Source organism: Peromyscus maniculatus, chromosome 2, assembly GCF_049852395.1.
Source record: "Peromyscus maniculatus bairdii isolate BWxNUB_F1_BW_parent chromosome 2, HU_Pman_BW_mat_3.1, whole genome shotgun sequence".
NCBI lineage: Eukaryota > Metazoa > Chordata > Mammalia > Rodentia > Cricetidae > Peromyscus > Peromyscus maniculatus.
In genome coordinates this window covers 79,406,013-79,419,232 of record NC_134853.1, presented here as the reverse complement: position 1 = coordinate 79,419,232, position 13,220 = coordinate 79,406,013, and the positions used below count along the sequence as shown (strand labels likewise).

At 40.1% G+C, this 13,220-nt stretch overlaps 1 protein-coding gene across 1 annotated transcript in view; it reads right to left on the bottom strand.

Moving 5' to 3' along the window:
• Window positions 1-4,411: 4,411 nt before the first annotated feature.
• The window catches only part of Rad23b (RAD23 nucleotide excision repair protein B), a 54,354-nt gene continuing 45,545 nt past the window's right edge, over window positions 4,412-13,220 (bottom strand). The window contains exons 7-10 of the mRNA XM_006985268.4: window positions 12,923-13,058; window positions 11,602-11,729; window positions 10,651-10,854; window positions 4,412-5,745 (exon numbers count right to left, since the gene is read on the bottom strand). Coding sequence (XP_006985330.1) covers window positions 5,632-5,745; window positions 10,651-10,854; window positions 11,602-11,729; window positions 12,923-13,058 — 582 coding nt within the window. The 3' untranslated portion in view covers window positions 4,412-5,631. The remainder of the gene's footprint in view (window positions 5,746-10,650; window positions 10,855-11,601; window positions 11,730-12,922; window positions 13,059-13,220) is intronic.

Sequence of the window (13,220 nt, the reverse complement as noted above, 5' to 3'; positions counted from 1 at the left end):
ATATGCATCTTTTTAAAGTAATAAAAGTCAAGGCTTAGTATGTAAAAAAACAAAAAATGAAATGCTGAAAAGCTACCCCAGGCTCACAAAATAACTGAATACAGTACTCCACATCTAAGTTAGTCTAAGGCACTACTTCACTAGTCAACATTTTCCCGTTTTGAGGTGATACATCAAGTGCAGCTATGTGTACACAGCTTCTGTAACTGTACAGCTGAACACCTTAAATGCAGTTTTCAGAGTAAGGTGGTCGGAGCAGACACCTTTAATCCCAGCACTCAGGAGGCAGAAGCAGGGGGCTCTCTGTGAGTTTGAGGCCAGTCCTGGTCTACAGAGTGAATTCCAGGACATCCAAAACTACACAAACCCTGTCTCCAAACAACAAAAAAGGGAGGAAAAAAGTCTTTAAATAATTTTGGAGTTTGAAACTGGAGTGAAAGCTGTTAACAACGAAATCGAGCATCTGGCTCAGACATTGTTTTACAGTAGCGATTCAGTTCTAAGGACCCATGTAACTATGGAGGGCTACCAACAGAAAGCAGTCTGCAGTGGCTAGTTACAATATCAACATAGGTATGACCCAGCTAGGGGATACTCGGAGTTAGCAAAGTGCTGCCTGGATGTGTCTAAAGGCCTAAGACAGTGTTCTCAACCTTTCTAATGATGAAACCCTTTAATATAGTTCCTCATGTGGTGGTGTCCTCTAGCCATAAAATTATTTTTGTTGCTACTCCATAACTGGAATTCTGGTAGTTATAAATCATATCTGAGATGCAAGACTTTTGATATGTGACCCCCATAAAAGGGTCGATTAACACCCACAGGTTGAGTGCCACTGGTCTAGGCAATCAGAATTTGAAATCTGTGGATTTAGGAATAAAGCTCTCACTATATCATCCAATATGTTTTTGTTTTTTCTTTAATTTCAGGAGGTGCTTAGATCGCCCAGGCTGGCCTTGGATTTACTGTGCACTCAAGGCTGGTCTTGAACCCTTGATCCTTCTGCCAACACATCCTAAGTGCTAGCATTACAAGGTGTGCAACACAACCTCTCCCTGAGGCTGACCTTCCTGACTGGAAGACGGGCAGGTATCGATACAATCTGCTTTCTGGAGCTGGATCAACTGTCCCAAGCTCTTCACTATCAGCGCTGTCCATTGTGGTACCTTGTGAACCAGCAAAATCCCACTTCACCACACCAACCTTCTCAGGTCTTTAGCCTTGAACTGAATCATGACCAGCTTTCCCAGGTCTCCAGGCTGCAGAATTCCTCATACCCATCTCTCTCAAACTATCTTTTATTGGCCCCATGTTTCTGGAGAGCACTGACTCATACAAATCCTCTTAAACGCTAAGGAGAAATAAGGGTGGAGTTTCCAGCCAGGTGGTGGTGGTGCCTTTAATCCCAGCATTTGGGAGGCAGAACCAGGTGGATCGAGTTCGAGTCCAGCCTGGTCTACAGAGCAAGATCCAGGACAGGCAAAAGACAACACAGAGAAGCAGTCTAGAAGGGGGGCGAAAAAAAAAAGAATGGAGTTTCCCAATTTTTACACCATGGCAAACATGACAGTTGGTCCTCCCAAGTCCATGAGTACTCACATCCACACACTCAAGAGTTGTGTCACACACCTGCAATTCCAGGACTTCTGAGTGGCTGAAGCCAGAATAGAGATAAAGCCACGCCGGACTACATGTCAAGTAATAATCTGTCCAGAGCCACATAGTGAAGTGCAGACTCATTCTTCATGCCCATCTGAAGCTGCACCTGTGCTGACCACGTACATTTTGTCTCACCTAAAACAGCATAAGTACTTAAAGACCATTGCACTGGGTACTGCCAGCCATCTGAAGATCAATCATGGGTATTGTACAGTTTATACACAAAGACATTTTATGAGGAGCTTGGGCATCTGGAGACTTTGGGATCCTTGGAGTAGAGTTCTTAGAAGCAACTTCCCCTGAGTATCAAGGAAAGAATTGTGCAAAATACAGGGAAATGCTATCCTTCAAATACCCAAGGAAGGCAGCTCTGAAAACAAAGCCATTTAAAAGCAGTAAGAACAGGAAACAGCTTGACTGAGGCAGGAGGCACAAGTCTGGATGACAGTTTTTTAGTCTGTTCCTGGAGGATGAGTTAGGATGGCAAAGACCATACTATACTCTGGTTTCTTTGGTCTCCGTCCCTCTGTGCAGTGAGAACATAATCTGAGTCCACAACTATGCAAACGAACCATGCTGATAGGGAAGGCTCTCTGCAACAGACTCGTGAGCCTCCTTGCAGGTCCACAACTGCCAGTGCTTTTCCCTTACAAGTCTAAGCCGCTGTCTGCCGTCTGCCTCATCATTGCCCTTACCATTTGCTCTGCAAACTAGTCATGGGAAAGACCCTGAAGTATGGATCAGTAAGACTGCACTCCTCTTTCCTCTCATCCTGTACCAAGATCCCAGGCCTCTGACTCCCAGATGCACCTACAAACTGCATTCATTATGCCAGTGTGCTCTGGACTAATTCTCATTATCCTACTCCAAGAACAAGAGCTATGTAGCAATTCAAATCAGCCTGAGGCCAGAAGGCTAGCCACAATGGGCACAAGCTGATCCCAGTGGAGAGGCCAAGGATTTAGAAGGAGCTTGTGATGTCCACATGAGAACCAAACTAAGTGAAGACCTGAAGTCATGCATCCCAGCATGGCAAGGTGGAAACCACCACAATTTAACAAATGAGCTCAGCCAGAGAACATGGGATGCTGAACATTTTCTGTAGCAAGCCAGGAGCTATTTTTAGGCTTTGTAAGCTTTCAGTTTGTTCCAACCCACAGCAAACCTCACCAGCACAAACTAAATGTGTACAGGTGAGCATAAGCAAAACTACAGCAACAATGAAATGGGAACATTTTCAGCCCCATAGAACTATATTTTTAAATTGATTAAAAGGTTACACAGAGAAACCCTGTCTCAAAAAACAAAATGTGAAGACCATTTGTAGTCTCTGATTTAGAACACACCAAAAGGATGAAGCCAGAAAGTGCTCACCCTTTTCTTCAGAAAGCAATCACTGCTTACCCTCTGGTCTCTCTGTTCCAGTACCACCCTGTGTACTGGAACAGAGAGGAAATGGTTATTCTATGCCATCTGTTAGTTTAGTGCCTTCATGAACCTTCAGTTATAGCCTGTTAGGTATCCCAATGTTGGCTGAGAACTAGGACCCTGCCACTAGCCTCCTAAATACAATTCCTGATGAGAACATACCGGTGATGGAAGCAATGACACTTCTCATCAATGCTTATATATAAGGATCTTAAAAAATGAGAAATGCCATGTCAGATGTGTTGAAAATACTTTATAATCAATTCCCTAGAATCCTAGCTATCTAGTATAGGGAACACGTAGTACAGGGTGGAACATTTCAGTACTTTTAAACAATGAAACAAAATATTTGACTAGAAGATTGTAAAATAACTTTACAAATATAAATTGAGGATTCCTCATATTTTCTACTGAGCAGCTAAACAATACAATATACTAAAGATGCTAAGTATATCTCAAACGCAAGATTCAAAAGTCCAACAGTCATTGCAATTAAGAGATTTACACAAAACTACCCATAATTTAACAGCAACAGCAACAGTAACAGGCTCAAAAGCCCACTTCGCTCATGTATGGTATTTTGGCTGAGGAAGAAATGGTCACACTGGCCCAAGCTGTCCTCTGGAAATCATTACTCCTACTACTTGCAGTTCTGTGTCCAAAGACAGAAGTTCCACACCAGCAAATTTTGCTGTCACTTTCCAGAGAGAAGCAGCAGCTGCTATATTTGTGAGCTCCAGGTATCTAGTCTTATGCTAACATCCTGAGCAGTAAAGGAACAGGTAGAATGTCATTGAAACAAATGGAAGCACTCCCCCACCCACTGGAAATGCATCACTCTTCTTCCCCAACCCACTCTGTTCTGCCTTGACACAAGAATGCATTTACCAACTCTGTTTCATTCTGAGACATCATGAATGGTCCACTGGAAAACACACGGGCAGTACACCATCCAACAGTCTATCACATTTATGGAATAAATACATGAAAATTAAACATGGTATATGGTGAAGGCAAATCATGGTTTCATTTATTTTCACGAAACAGGTTGTGAGCGCATGACGAGCAAGCTTAAGAGTCATCACCAAATGGTATTGAGCACAGTGCAGGAGACTGGGCAAGGGGTCTGCAAAGCCATCTTCTCACATGGAATGAGATGGTGGGAGGCTTTACTTCTTTCAATACTTTGTTTATATTCAGGAAAAGAAGATTTGACAAATTCAACAAGATGGCACCTGACCCCTCTTACCATCAAACAGCAATACTAATGAGGGAGTTTCCAAAGAAAAACTGAGATGAGCAAATTCCAAATAAAAGTCAACACTGTGATTGAGATTTTTCTTTTAATATGCCACGAGATATCTTGATTGTATATTTTCCAAAGTACTTTCCAGCCACATCTCCCGACCATACAAAAGTTTTCTCCCATCTTTATTTAAATGCAGTAAAAGATGCTGGATTATAACCCACCCACCTCCTCTTTGAAAGCAATGTAATACTAATGGATTTAATGGTAATACATTCTTATCTAATGAAGACATCCACAAGTATCAGAAACCCAATTTTGAAAGATTTGCATTAATTTTGAACTGAATCAGCATTTTGTGGCTTTTTTTAAAGGCAGCAGTTTGACTCATGACCTGCTGACAAACGCATTTCTACTGAGGAAAGGGAAGGGTAAGGAGACTGAATGCTGCATTTCTTCATTGGCCCCAAAAGTGCTAATTTCACAAAGGGATACATCAAAAGCAAACATGCAATGGTTGTTTTAAACTTTTTACTGCAATACAACAATGAAGTAAACAGTAATTAGACACCTACCAATTTCCCCCAACAAACAAAGAATGTAAACAGGAAAATAACTCTGCCTATATGTGTACAGCTTTTCAAATCATGTTAGAGGGTCTCACATTCAATAATCAGGTAATTTTAAAATAGCAGTAATTATTTTCATTTTAAGAAAAGTCCCCTTTCTACCCTCCCCACCCCAAGGACTGAACATGAAGAACGGGCTTCCTTTCGCATCAATTTCATATCAACGTGAAGCAGCAACAATGACCATCAATAATTTGGCATTTCTGTTTTTACAGGTGCTCCAATTTCTTTTTCCAATTTCAAAAAGCCATTATCCAGTGTTGCCATAAAACAGACTATAGATTCTAGGTAGCAAAGATTCTTTCAGAAACCAATGTTAAGTCAAAGAAAAGAGAAAGCAGGGCATCACACTAAATTTCTGGATCTAATACACTAGAGGAATGAAACCCAGGAAATGTTATCTACTGCTTAGAAGAATAAAGACCTGCAAAGGCGGATGTTTGGTTGTATAGTATTTTACACTGTGTGGATCTGCAGCATCTGCTAATTGAAGCAGACATGCACGGTATGTATCCCTGCCCTATGTCCTAGCTCCCTCCCTCCCGCCCCCACCAACCTACTATACCATATACCAAATATTGTGGATATGAGCCCAAGTCACCCCAGACAATCCAGTGAACAAAGTTAGTGTAATGCACTGGTGTGAGTGTGAGATACAAAAGAGTCCCTTCAGTCTTCATCAAAGTTCTGCTGTAGAAGAAAGTTGGCAGCCAAATTCTCATTCTTCTCACAAGCAAAATAGGCTTGAATCACAAGTCCTTCAGGAAATCCTAGTGCCTTTAACTGGAAGAAAAGGAAGCAATTAAACTCAAGTCATCAATTATGGTCCATCTAGTTTGTTTTCTATTCTAGGGATTGCAGCATCGCCACTGAACACCTTAAACAGTACCACAGAAAATGCTTCTGAAAATTACACAAGGTCAGCCCCACTTGAATCTGGACTCACTGTTCAACACTCAGAGGGCAGAGAACATTTAACACCTAGATTTAATTCTTTAATTTTGTTCCAGTAAGGAGATTAAATTAACAGGTACTATGTTAAATACCTTCTGGTACCTTCGCTAAAAAGCAGTAGGCAACTGTCCTGATTTAAAAGTAAATGACCACATAGAAACCTGGGCATTGAATGGTTTTAGTAAGGGAAGGGCTGGGAAAGGGGGAAAGAACACAAAAGACCTTAACTTGTACACCAACTTTTTGTAAAAGAGAATGTTTTCATTTCTTAACACAAGCTTGTATCTTTAAACACTTTATGCTGAAAAAGTGGGTGACCAATTACAGTACCACAGCATAATGTTATTTTGCAATAAAGACACACAGTACTTTCCATCCATGGGTACTTAAATTTGTAGCATATTTGAAACACTGATTTCAGCTACTTAATCTCATTTATAAACGTTTACTAAAATTACCTGAGATCCAATACTCATTGCTTTTAAAGAATTTAAACTCAAGTCAAATTAACAGCTTCTATTTTTTATGAACTATTATTACTTCCTTGTCAGCCGAATACCTTCCTTAACTGTCTCAATAACTTTCTATTACACACTACTTAAAAGATGACCATTAAGAACTGACCAAAAAAAAATCAGAGTAGGAAAAAAACTAAAAATATGAACTTGTTATCTATGTTGTATCCAAACTAAAACTAGGTTAGTTGAAGTAACAGATCAAGACACAGGGGACAATCCAAATATACACTCCAATGTGACATACTTAGACTCAAAGACAGAAAGATGTTAAAAATGTAAGAATAGAGACATCATGCAAACAATAACCAAAAGACAGGTAGAGTAGCTGTAGTTACTGGACAAAATTGTCAGAGATGAGGGACGTTTTTATGACTTAAAAGGGAGCCAAGAAGACATGACAAACATGTGTACACAAAACAAAAAGAAATAACACTGAGGAGAAAAATCATCATTTCAGCTGTACCTGAAGACTTCAATGCTACCACTACCAGTAATAGGATACAATCAGAAAGAGGACCAACAAGGACAACAAAGGAATCAACCAGCACTATAAGGCACCTAGCCTCAACAGCAGAATCTTTAATAAGAGCATATTACAGTCTCAAATATGCACAGAATGTGCTTCAAACAGAACAGCCCTAAAACAGGACTCAATAAGTTTAAAGAACTGAGGTTCTGCAAACTAATTTCTGTGATTGTGATAGGGTAGTGCTTACAGTAGTGCTTAGGCCTAGAGCACTATACAATTTGTATTAAGACAGACAGACCTTGCCAGGGGCATGATTCAGTGCTCTAGAATGTATGAGGCCTTGGGTTCAATCCCTAGTCCCACCCACTGAGAGAGGGGGGGGGAGGGGAGAGGGGAGAGGAGAGGAGAGAGGAGAGGAGAGAGAGGAGAGGAGAGAGAGGAGGAGAGAGACAGAGAGAGCGCTTTTACTTAAATAATTTTAGTTAAGGGAGCTTGGGACTCTCATGGAACCCCACTCAGCGTCAGCCCTAAATGTGGCCTCGCTATGGAACTGTTCCTCAGCTCTTTCTGCCTTCCTTTGATGGTGCAAGCCATTTATAATATTCTATGCAGGAATACAGAAAAAAGGCAGGGCCCAGTCCTTGTGGGCATCTTTGACTGCGGTTTAAGTTGGTTGTGTACTATACTCAAAGACTTTACAAGATAACCTGTGATATATTTTAGTAGGTATTTTATGGAAAAGAGAAATTGCTCTTTTTGATTGACTGAAATTAAGTTCTATATAACCTAAATATATAGATGAACAAAAATCTAACGTTCTGCTAACTTACTTGTAGAAAATATGAATAAAGAAAACATGTGCTTCATACTAAAAGCAAAACAAAAAACTAACCCAAAGGCAATAAGGAGGGAAATGATAAAGATGAGTGAGAAATACAAAACTTAATATTAAAAACAAAACAACAAAAACCAGTAACTTAAAAAAAAAAAAACTGAAAGAGGGGGACTGGGAGGGGTAGGGAAGGGGAAACTGTGGTTTAGGTGTATTATGATAGAGAAGAATCTATTTTCAATAAAGAAAAATGAAAGATCAGTAACTGACAAATTAAAAAAAAAAACCTAAATATTCAAATTGCTAAAGTAAGGAATAAAATTCAACAAACATAGAAACTCCCCCAAGGAAATTGAAGGCTGAAATGGTGATTGATAAAGTCTATCAATAATCTTAATAATTAATATCTTAAATAATCAAGACCAATTGTTAAATTCTTCAAAAACTACCCTCCATCTCATTCTGTGGGGCCACAATTCCCCACAACACTAAAACAAGACACCTATCACTAAGAAACTACAAGGCAGCAGCTGTCATGAATATAGGAATAAAAGCCCTCGACCCCAGGAGAGCGAATCAAGCATCATCTAATGGTTACTGGGACTTATCCCAGGAATGCAACGTTGACTCAATAGACACAATAAAGTATTTCTTTTTTTTAATCATTTGCTCTTATTATTTTACTTGCATTGATGTTTTGCCTGCATGTATGTCTGTGTGAGTGTCACATCTTGGAGTTACAGACAGTTGTGAGCTGCCATGTGGGTGCTGAGAATTGAACCCAGGTCCTCTGTAAGAGCTGTCAGTGCTCTTAACTGCTGCGCCATCTCTCCAGCCCCAATAAAGTATTTCTAAGAATAAAGGATGATCAGTTGATAAACTTAGAAAAAAAATTTAACAAATGCACAACTTATGACAAAAGCTCAACAACCTGCCAATCAATAAAGGGAACAACTTTCTTAACCTGAAAACTCCATGGAAATGAACTAACAAATGAATTCAGCAAGACTGTAGGAATACAAGATCAATACACAAAACCAAACTGTTCTTCCATGTAACTTGTAATGAACATTTTGAAAATAAAAAAGATAATGCCCAACAGCATCAAAAAGAATAGTTCTTAGGAATAGAAACTCAAAAGTAGCACACCATTTTTACTCATTCTAGCAACAGAAGACCACGGAACACCTCAGGAAGAATTAAGTGGTTTTCTTTGAGATGACTACTACACAGTTTATGCTGATCTCAAGACCTGGGATCCTCCAGCTGTATCTCCTAGGTGTGGGATCACAGTGCTGCTCCATCACATCCATCAGACTTAAGACTGTTAACAAGGGGCTCAGTGGGCTCGGCGACCCCTGCTGCAATCCCAGCACTTGCAAAATGGAGGCAGAACAATCATGACTTCAAGGTCATCCTCATCTACATATCAAGCTGAAAGCCAGCACAGGATATTATATATCAAGACTGCCTCAAATGACAAACCCAAAAATCACAAAGAAAAAAACAAAAAAAGATGTAGGACTTTTCTCAAATGCACTTCCCAGTTGAACATATAAGGGCTCTAAACTCAGCCATCTTTATAAGTCTCACTCACCCCCCCCCCACCCCCAAAACTGAGCAAGCTGATCCTGAGATTTACACAGAACAGCCACAACAATTTTACAAACAAAACTGGAGCATTCAACACCTTCTGATTTCATACTTCCTAGAAACCTGCAGTAACAGCAGTGAAGAGTGAGGTACTGGCCTCAATGGCATATGGATAAACTGGATCAAAGGACTAAAACTAAGCCAAATTTAACCCTGACACCCATGGACCACCACTTTTTTTTTTTTTTTCCTTCAACACAGGGTTTCTCTGTGTAGCTTTGAAGTCTGTCCTGGATCTTTCTCAGTAGATCAGGCTGGCCTCGAATTCAGAGATCTGCCTGCCTCTGCCTCTCAAGTGCTGAGATTAAAGGCGTGTGCCACCACTGACCAGCTACCACTGACTTTTTATAGGAACTCCTAACTTCAAAGTCTTTTCAACAAATGGTGTTAGGATACATGGGTATCCACATGCAGCCTCACTCATATTCACAATAAAAGAACAAAGAATAAAGCACAGACCTATACATTAAGAGCGATCTGTGAATTCTTAAGAATAAGTAAATCTTATTTTCACTTGGATTAAGCAATGTTCTATATAACATAAAGACAGACAAAATCACAAAGAAAAAGAAAGAAAAGAAAGTCTACAATGCATAAATGAGAAACCAATTTAAACCTAAGCTCAAAGAAAAATGAAAGCTAGGCATGGTGGAACACCACACCTCAGGGTCTCTGTGACCATGTAAATGTAGGGTTCCATCTGATTACCATCTGAAAATACTTGTTGCAAGAGATGGGCAAGTATGGTACTTTCCTGCCTATAAAAGTAAAAAGGAGGGAGAGCTAGGGCTACTGACTACAGTATCACAAAATCTAGGTTACTGTATTGACCAAACCTGCACTGATTCACTTGTTGAGGATAGAAAGGTAGTCAAGATAGCTAGTGTCTGATGTTTATTGTATGCCACCCTCATATAATTCATATAGCTATTTAACATTTTAGGGACAGGAGAACTAAAATTGGAAATATAACAAGACTTTGAATTAGGCATAATGCTTTACTATTTTTCTTGTGTTTTACACCAATGAAAACATTAGTCTACTAATATGTATACCTACCTGATTTATGCAAGGCGGCCCTTTGCTGTTGGGTGGGGGTGGGGGGGCAACAAAGGACAGAAAGCAAGGGGTGGGGCTAAGCATCCTTACTGCAGTCCCTGGAAGTTTCTGGCGAACACAAATGCTACAGTTGCATGCCAGCAGGAGCCACTAGCCCGACTAGGGTGACTAAGGAACACAAATCTCCTTCGATTTAAACTCACCCGTTCTATAGCTTCCTTTTCCTGAGGTGTTACTTGAATGTAGTTCATGTGCCCACTTCCAGCTTCTGCAATTCCTCCACTTCCACCTCCGCCACCTCCTCCGCCTCCACCACCTCCACCACCTCCTCCTCCACCTTGACCACCTGCTTCCTGAACTGGTTCATTTAGCATCTGAATAAAATGTTCCTGGTGTTGGCTAATTTGCTGTAGAGATTTAAAAAACACAAGAAAATAACACACCATAACATACCGATCATAATTGTCTTCAGGAAAAAGACAATTCTAAATAAAAAGCAGACATGGTGATTTCACACTATAATTCCAGCACTTGGGAGGCCAAGGCAGAAGCATCACTGTGAGTCTTAGGCTTGCCTGAATCCCATAACAAAGTTGAATTTTGGGATAGTTCTATCTAAAAAAAGCCAGAAAGGAAAAAAAGAAAGAAAAGGAATGCTTTCTTTCATTACTATTAAAGAAACACAATAGTTCTGAGAGGTTAACGAAGAGAATGCAAAGTCTTACAAAATACTCCACTCACAAAAAAGCTACCATGGACCTAGAAACAGAACTTCCTTTTTATGTATATTTCATTTTCCACACTAGTAGGCCATTCTGTGTACAAAACTCAGTATTTCCTGGTCTGAGCATAAAATGTGCCCACAGGTAGATTTTTCTAAGAGTTAATGTCTCACTAGTAGTAAGCTTATAAAAAGTTGTTTACAAAGTTCAACACCCTCTCAGCTTCTCTAATATATTAATGTGCTTCAGGAACATGAAAGAGGAAATAAAAATGTTTCCCAAATTTAATTAGATGACCAACATAAACTGATTTAATCTTTATATCCCAACTTGTTCTTCAGTATGCCTAGCTAGAACACAGGCTCTGGGTTTAAATGTAGTCAAACCAAACAACATTTCAACTCCATTTTCCAAATTAACATGGATCATCACCTGCAGCAACTGAGGATTCTCTCGACCTATCTGCTGTAGCAAAGCTGGAAGCAGGGAAGGATTCTGCTGGATAATTTGTCGCATCTGCTGAAACTGAGGCTGATTCCGTAAAAATTCAAGGGGGTGGCCTGAAATAGATGCAAACATTTTAAAACAAAAATGGTAAATACATATAACAAAAAGGTAGTGAAACTATACATTCGGACAGAAAATATGTCAAATAAAAATGACTTTTGAGTTCTCAGGTGCAGCAGAGAAAATAAGTCACAAACTCTCGAACCCCAGTGTGCTACCTTTGCTTAGAGGAGTTATATTATCAGCAAAAAGACAGAACGCTGAGAAGCAAGTTCACCCACATTGCCCTGTGAACTGTTATAGAAAACACAAGAAAATCATGTCCTACATCAAAACAAAAGGTTATTATGTTATTGTGGTTGCTCACAAGTAAGAAACATATATGTGCTGGGTGGTGGTGGCACATGCCTTTAATCCCAGCACTGAGGAGGCAGAGCCAGGTGGATCTCTGTGAGTTCAAGGCCATCCTGGTCTATAGAGCCAGATCCAGGACAGGCACCAAAACTACAGAGAAACCCTGTCTTGAAAAACCAAAAGAAAGAAAGAAAAAAAAGAAACATATGTATATACATCACATATATGGATATTTATTTCTATTTTATGTGTAATATTAAAGTGAGACTCAAAGACTAAGTTACCTAATAGGTGATAGATGGAAATACTAAAATCTGAGCCAGAGTTGTGCCTCCTCGTTTCACTATATAACACAGAGCCCCAACTGACTGCCAAAATGAGAGCAAAAATTTATCAAAACACAGCCTTTTCAAAATTAGTAGTCTAAGCACTAAGATTCTGGTGGCTTTGAAATTCTAGTCTTTCCCCCACTTTTTCTTTTGAGACAGGGATTCTCTATGGACCCTGGCTCTCTGGGAATTCTGCTGTGTAGACCAGACTCCCTCAAACTCAGAGATCTGCCTGCCTCTGCCTCCCAGTGCTGGGATTAAAGGCATGAATGACCACACCCTGCCTGAACTTATGCTTCTTAATAAAGTGAGCTGTCCATTCAGAATGAAGATTGAATTGAAACTGTGAAGCATCTTTTCTTAGAATCAACGAGTGGAGTGAGCCCTGCCAACACAGCAACACCGGCGTGCACTACTATACATGTGGTCAAGTCCACTGTGAGTGAAGACACTGAGACTTATCCAAAAGCTCTGGGAATGAACCTCACCACAGAAGTACTTCAGATCACACCATCTTACACTCCAAACTCAAGATCCTCGGCCATCACAAAGAGTCACTTTACCTCCAGCACTAGTTGTTGTCGTTGCCGTGGTGGTTGCTGCAGCTGCCGCCACTGCTGGAGACTGAGGAGTTCCAGTACTCACTGCTTGGGGAGGAGGATCAACCACAGCTTGACTTTCTCTATCTCCGGGGATTCCCTGCAACCCAATTCCAAGCTTTAAAACATCTCACAAACACAGGCTAAATATTATATACAGTAAAACATCTATGGCTTATTGAACATCATTGTCTATGTGTAAGATACATGTCTGCTTCACCAAACCTAGAAGGTTATTCATCTTAGAAAGGGTTGATAGTGT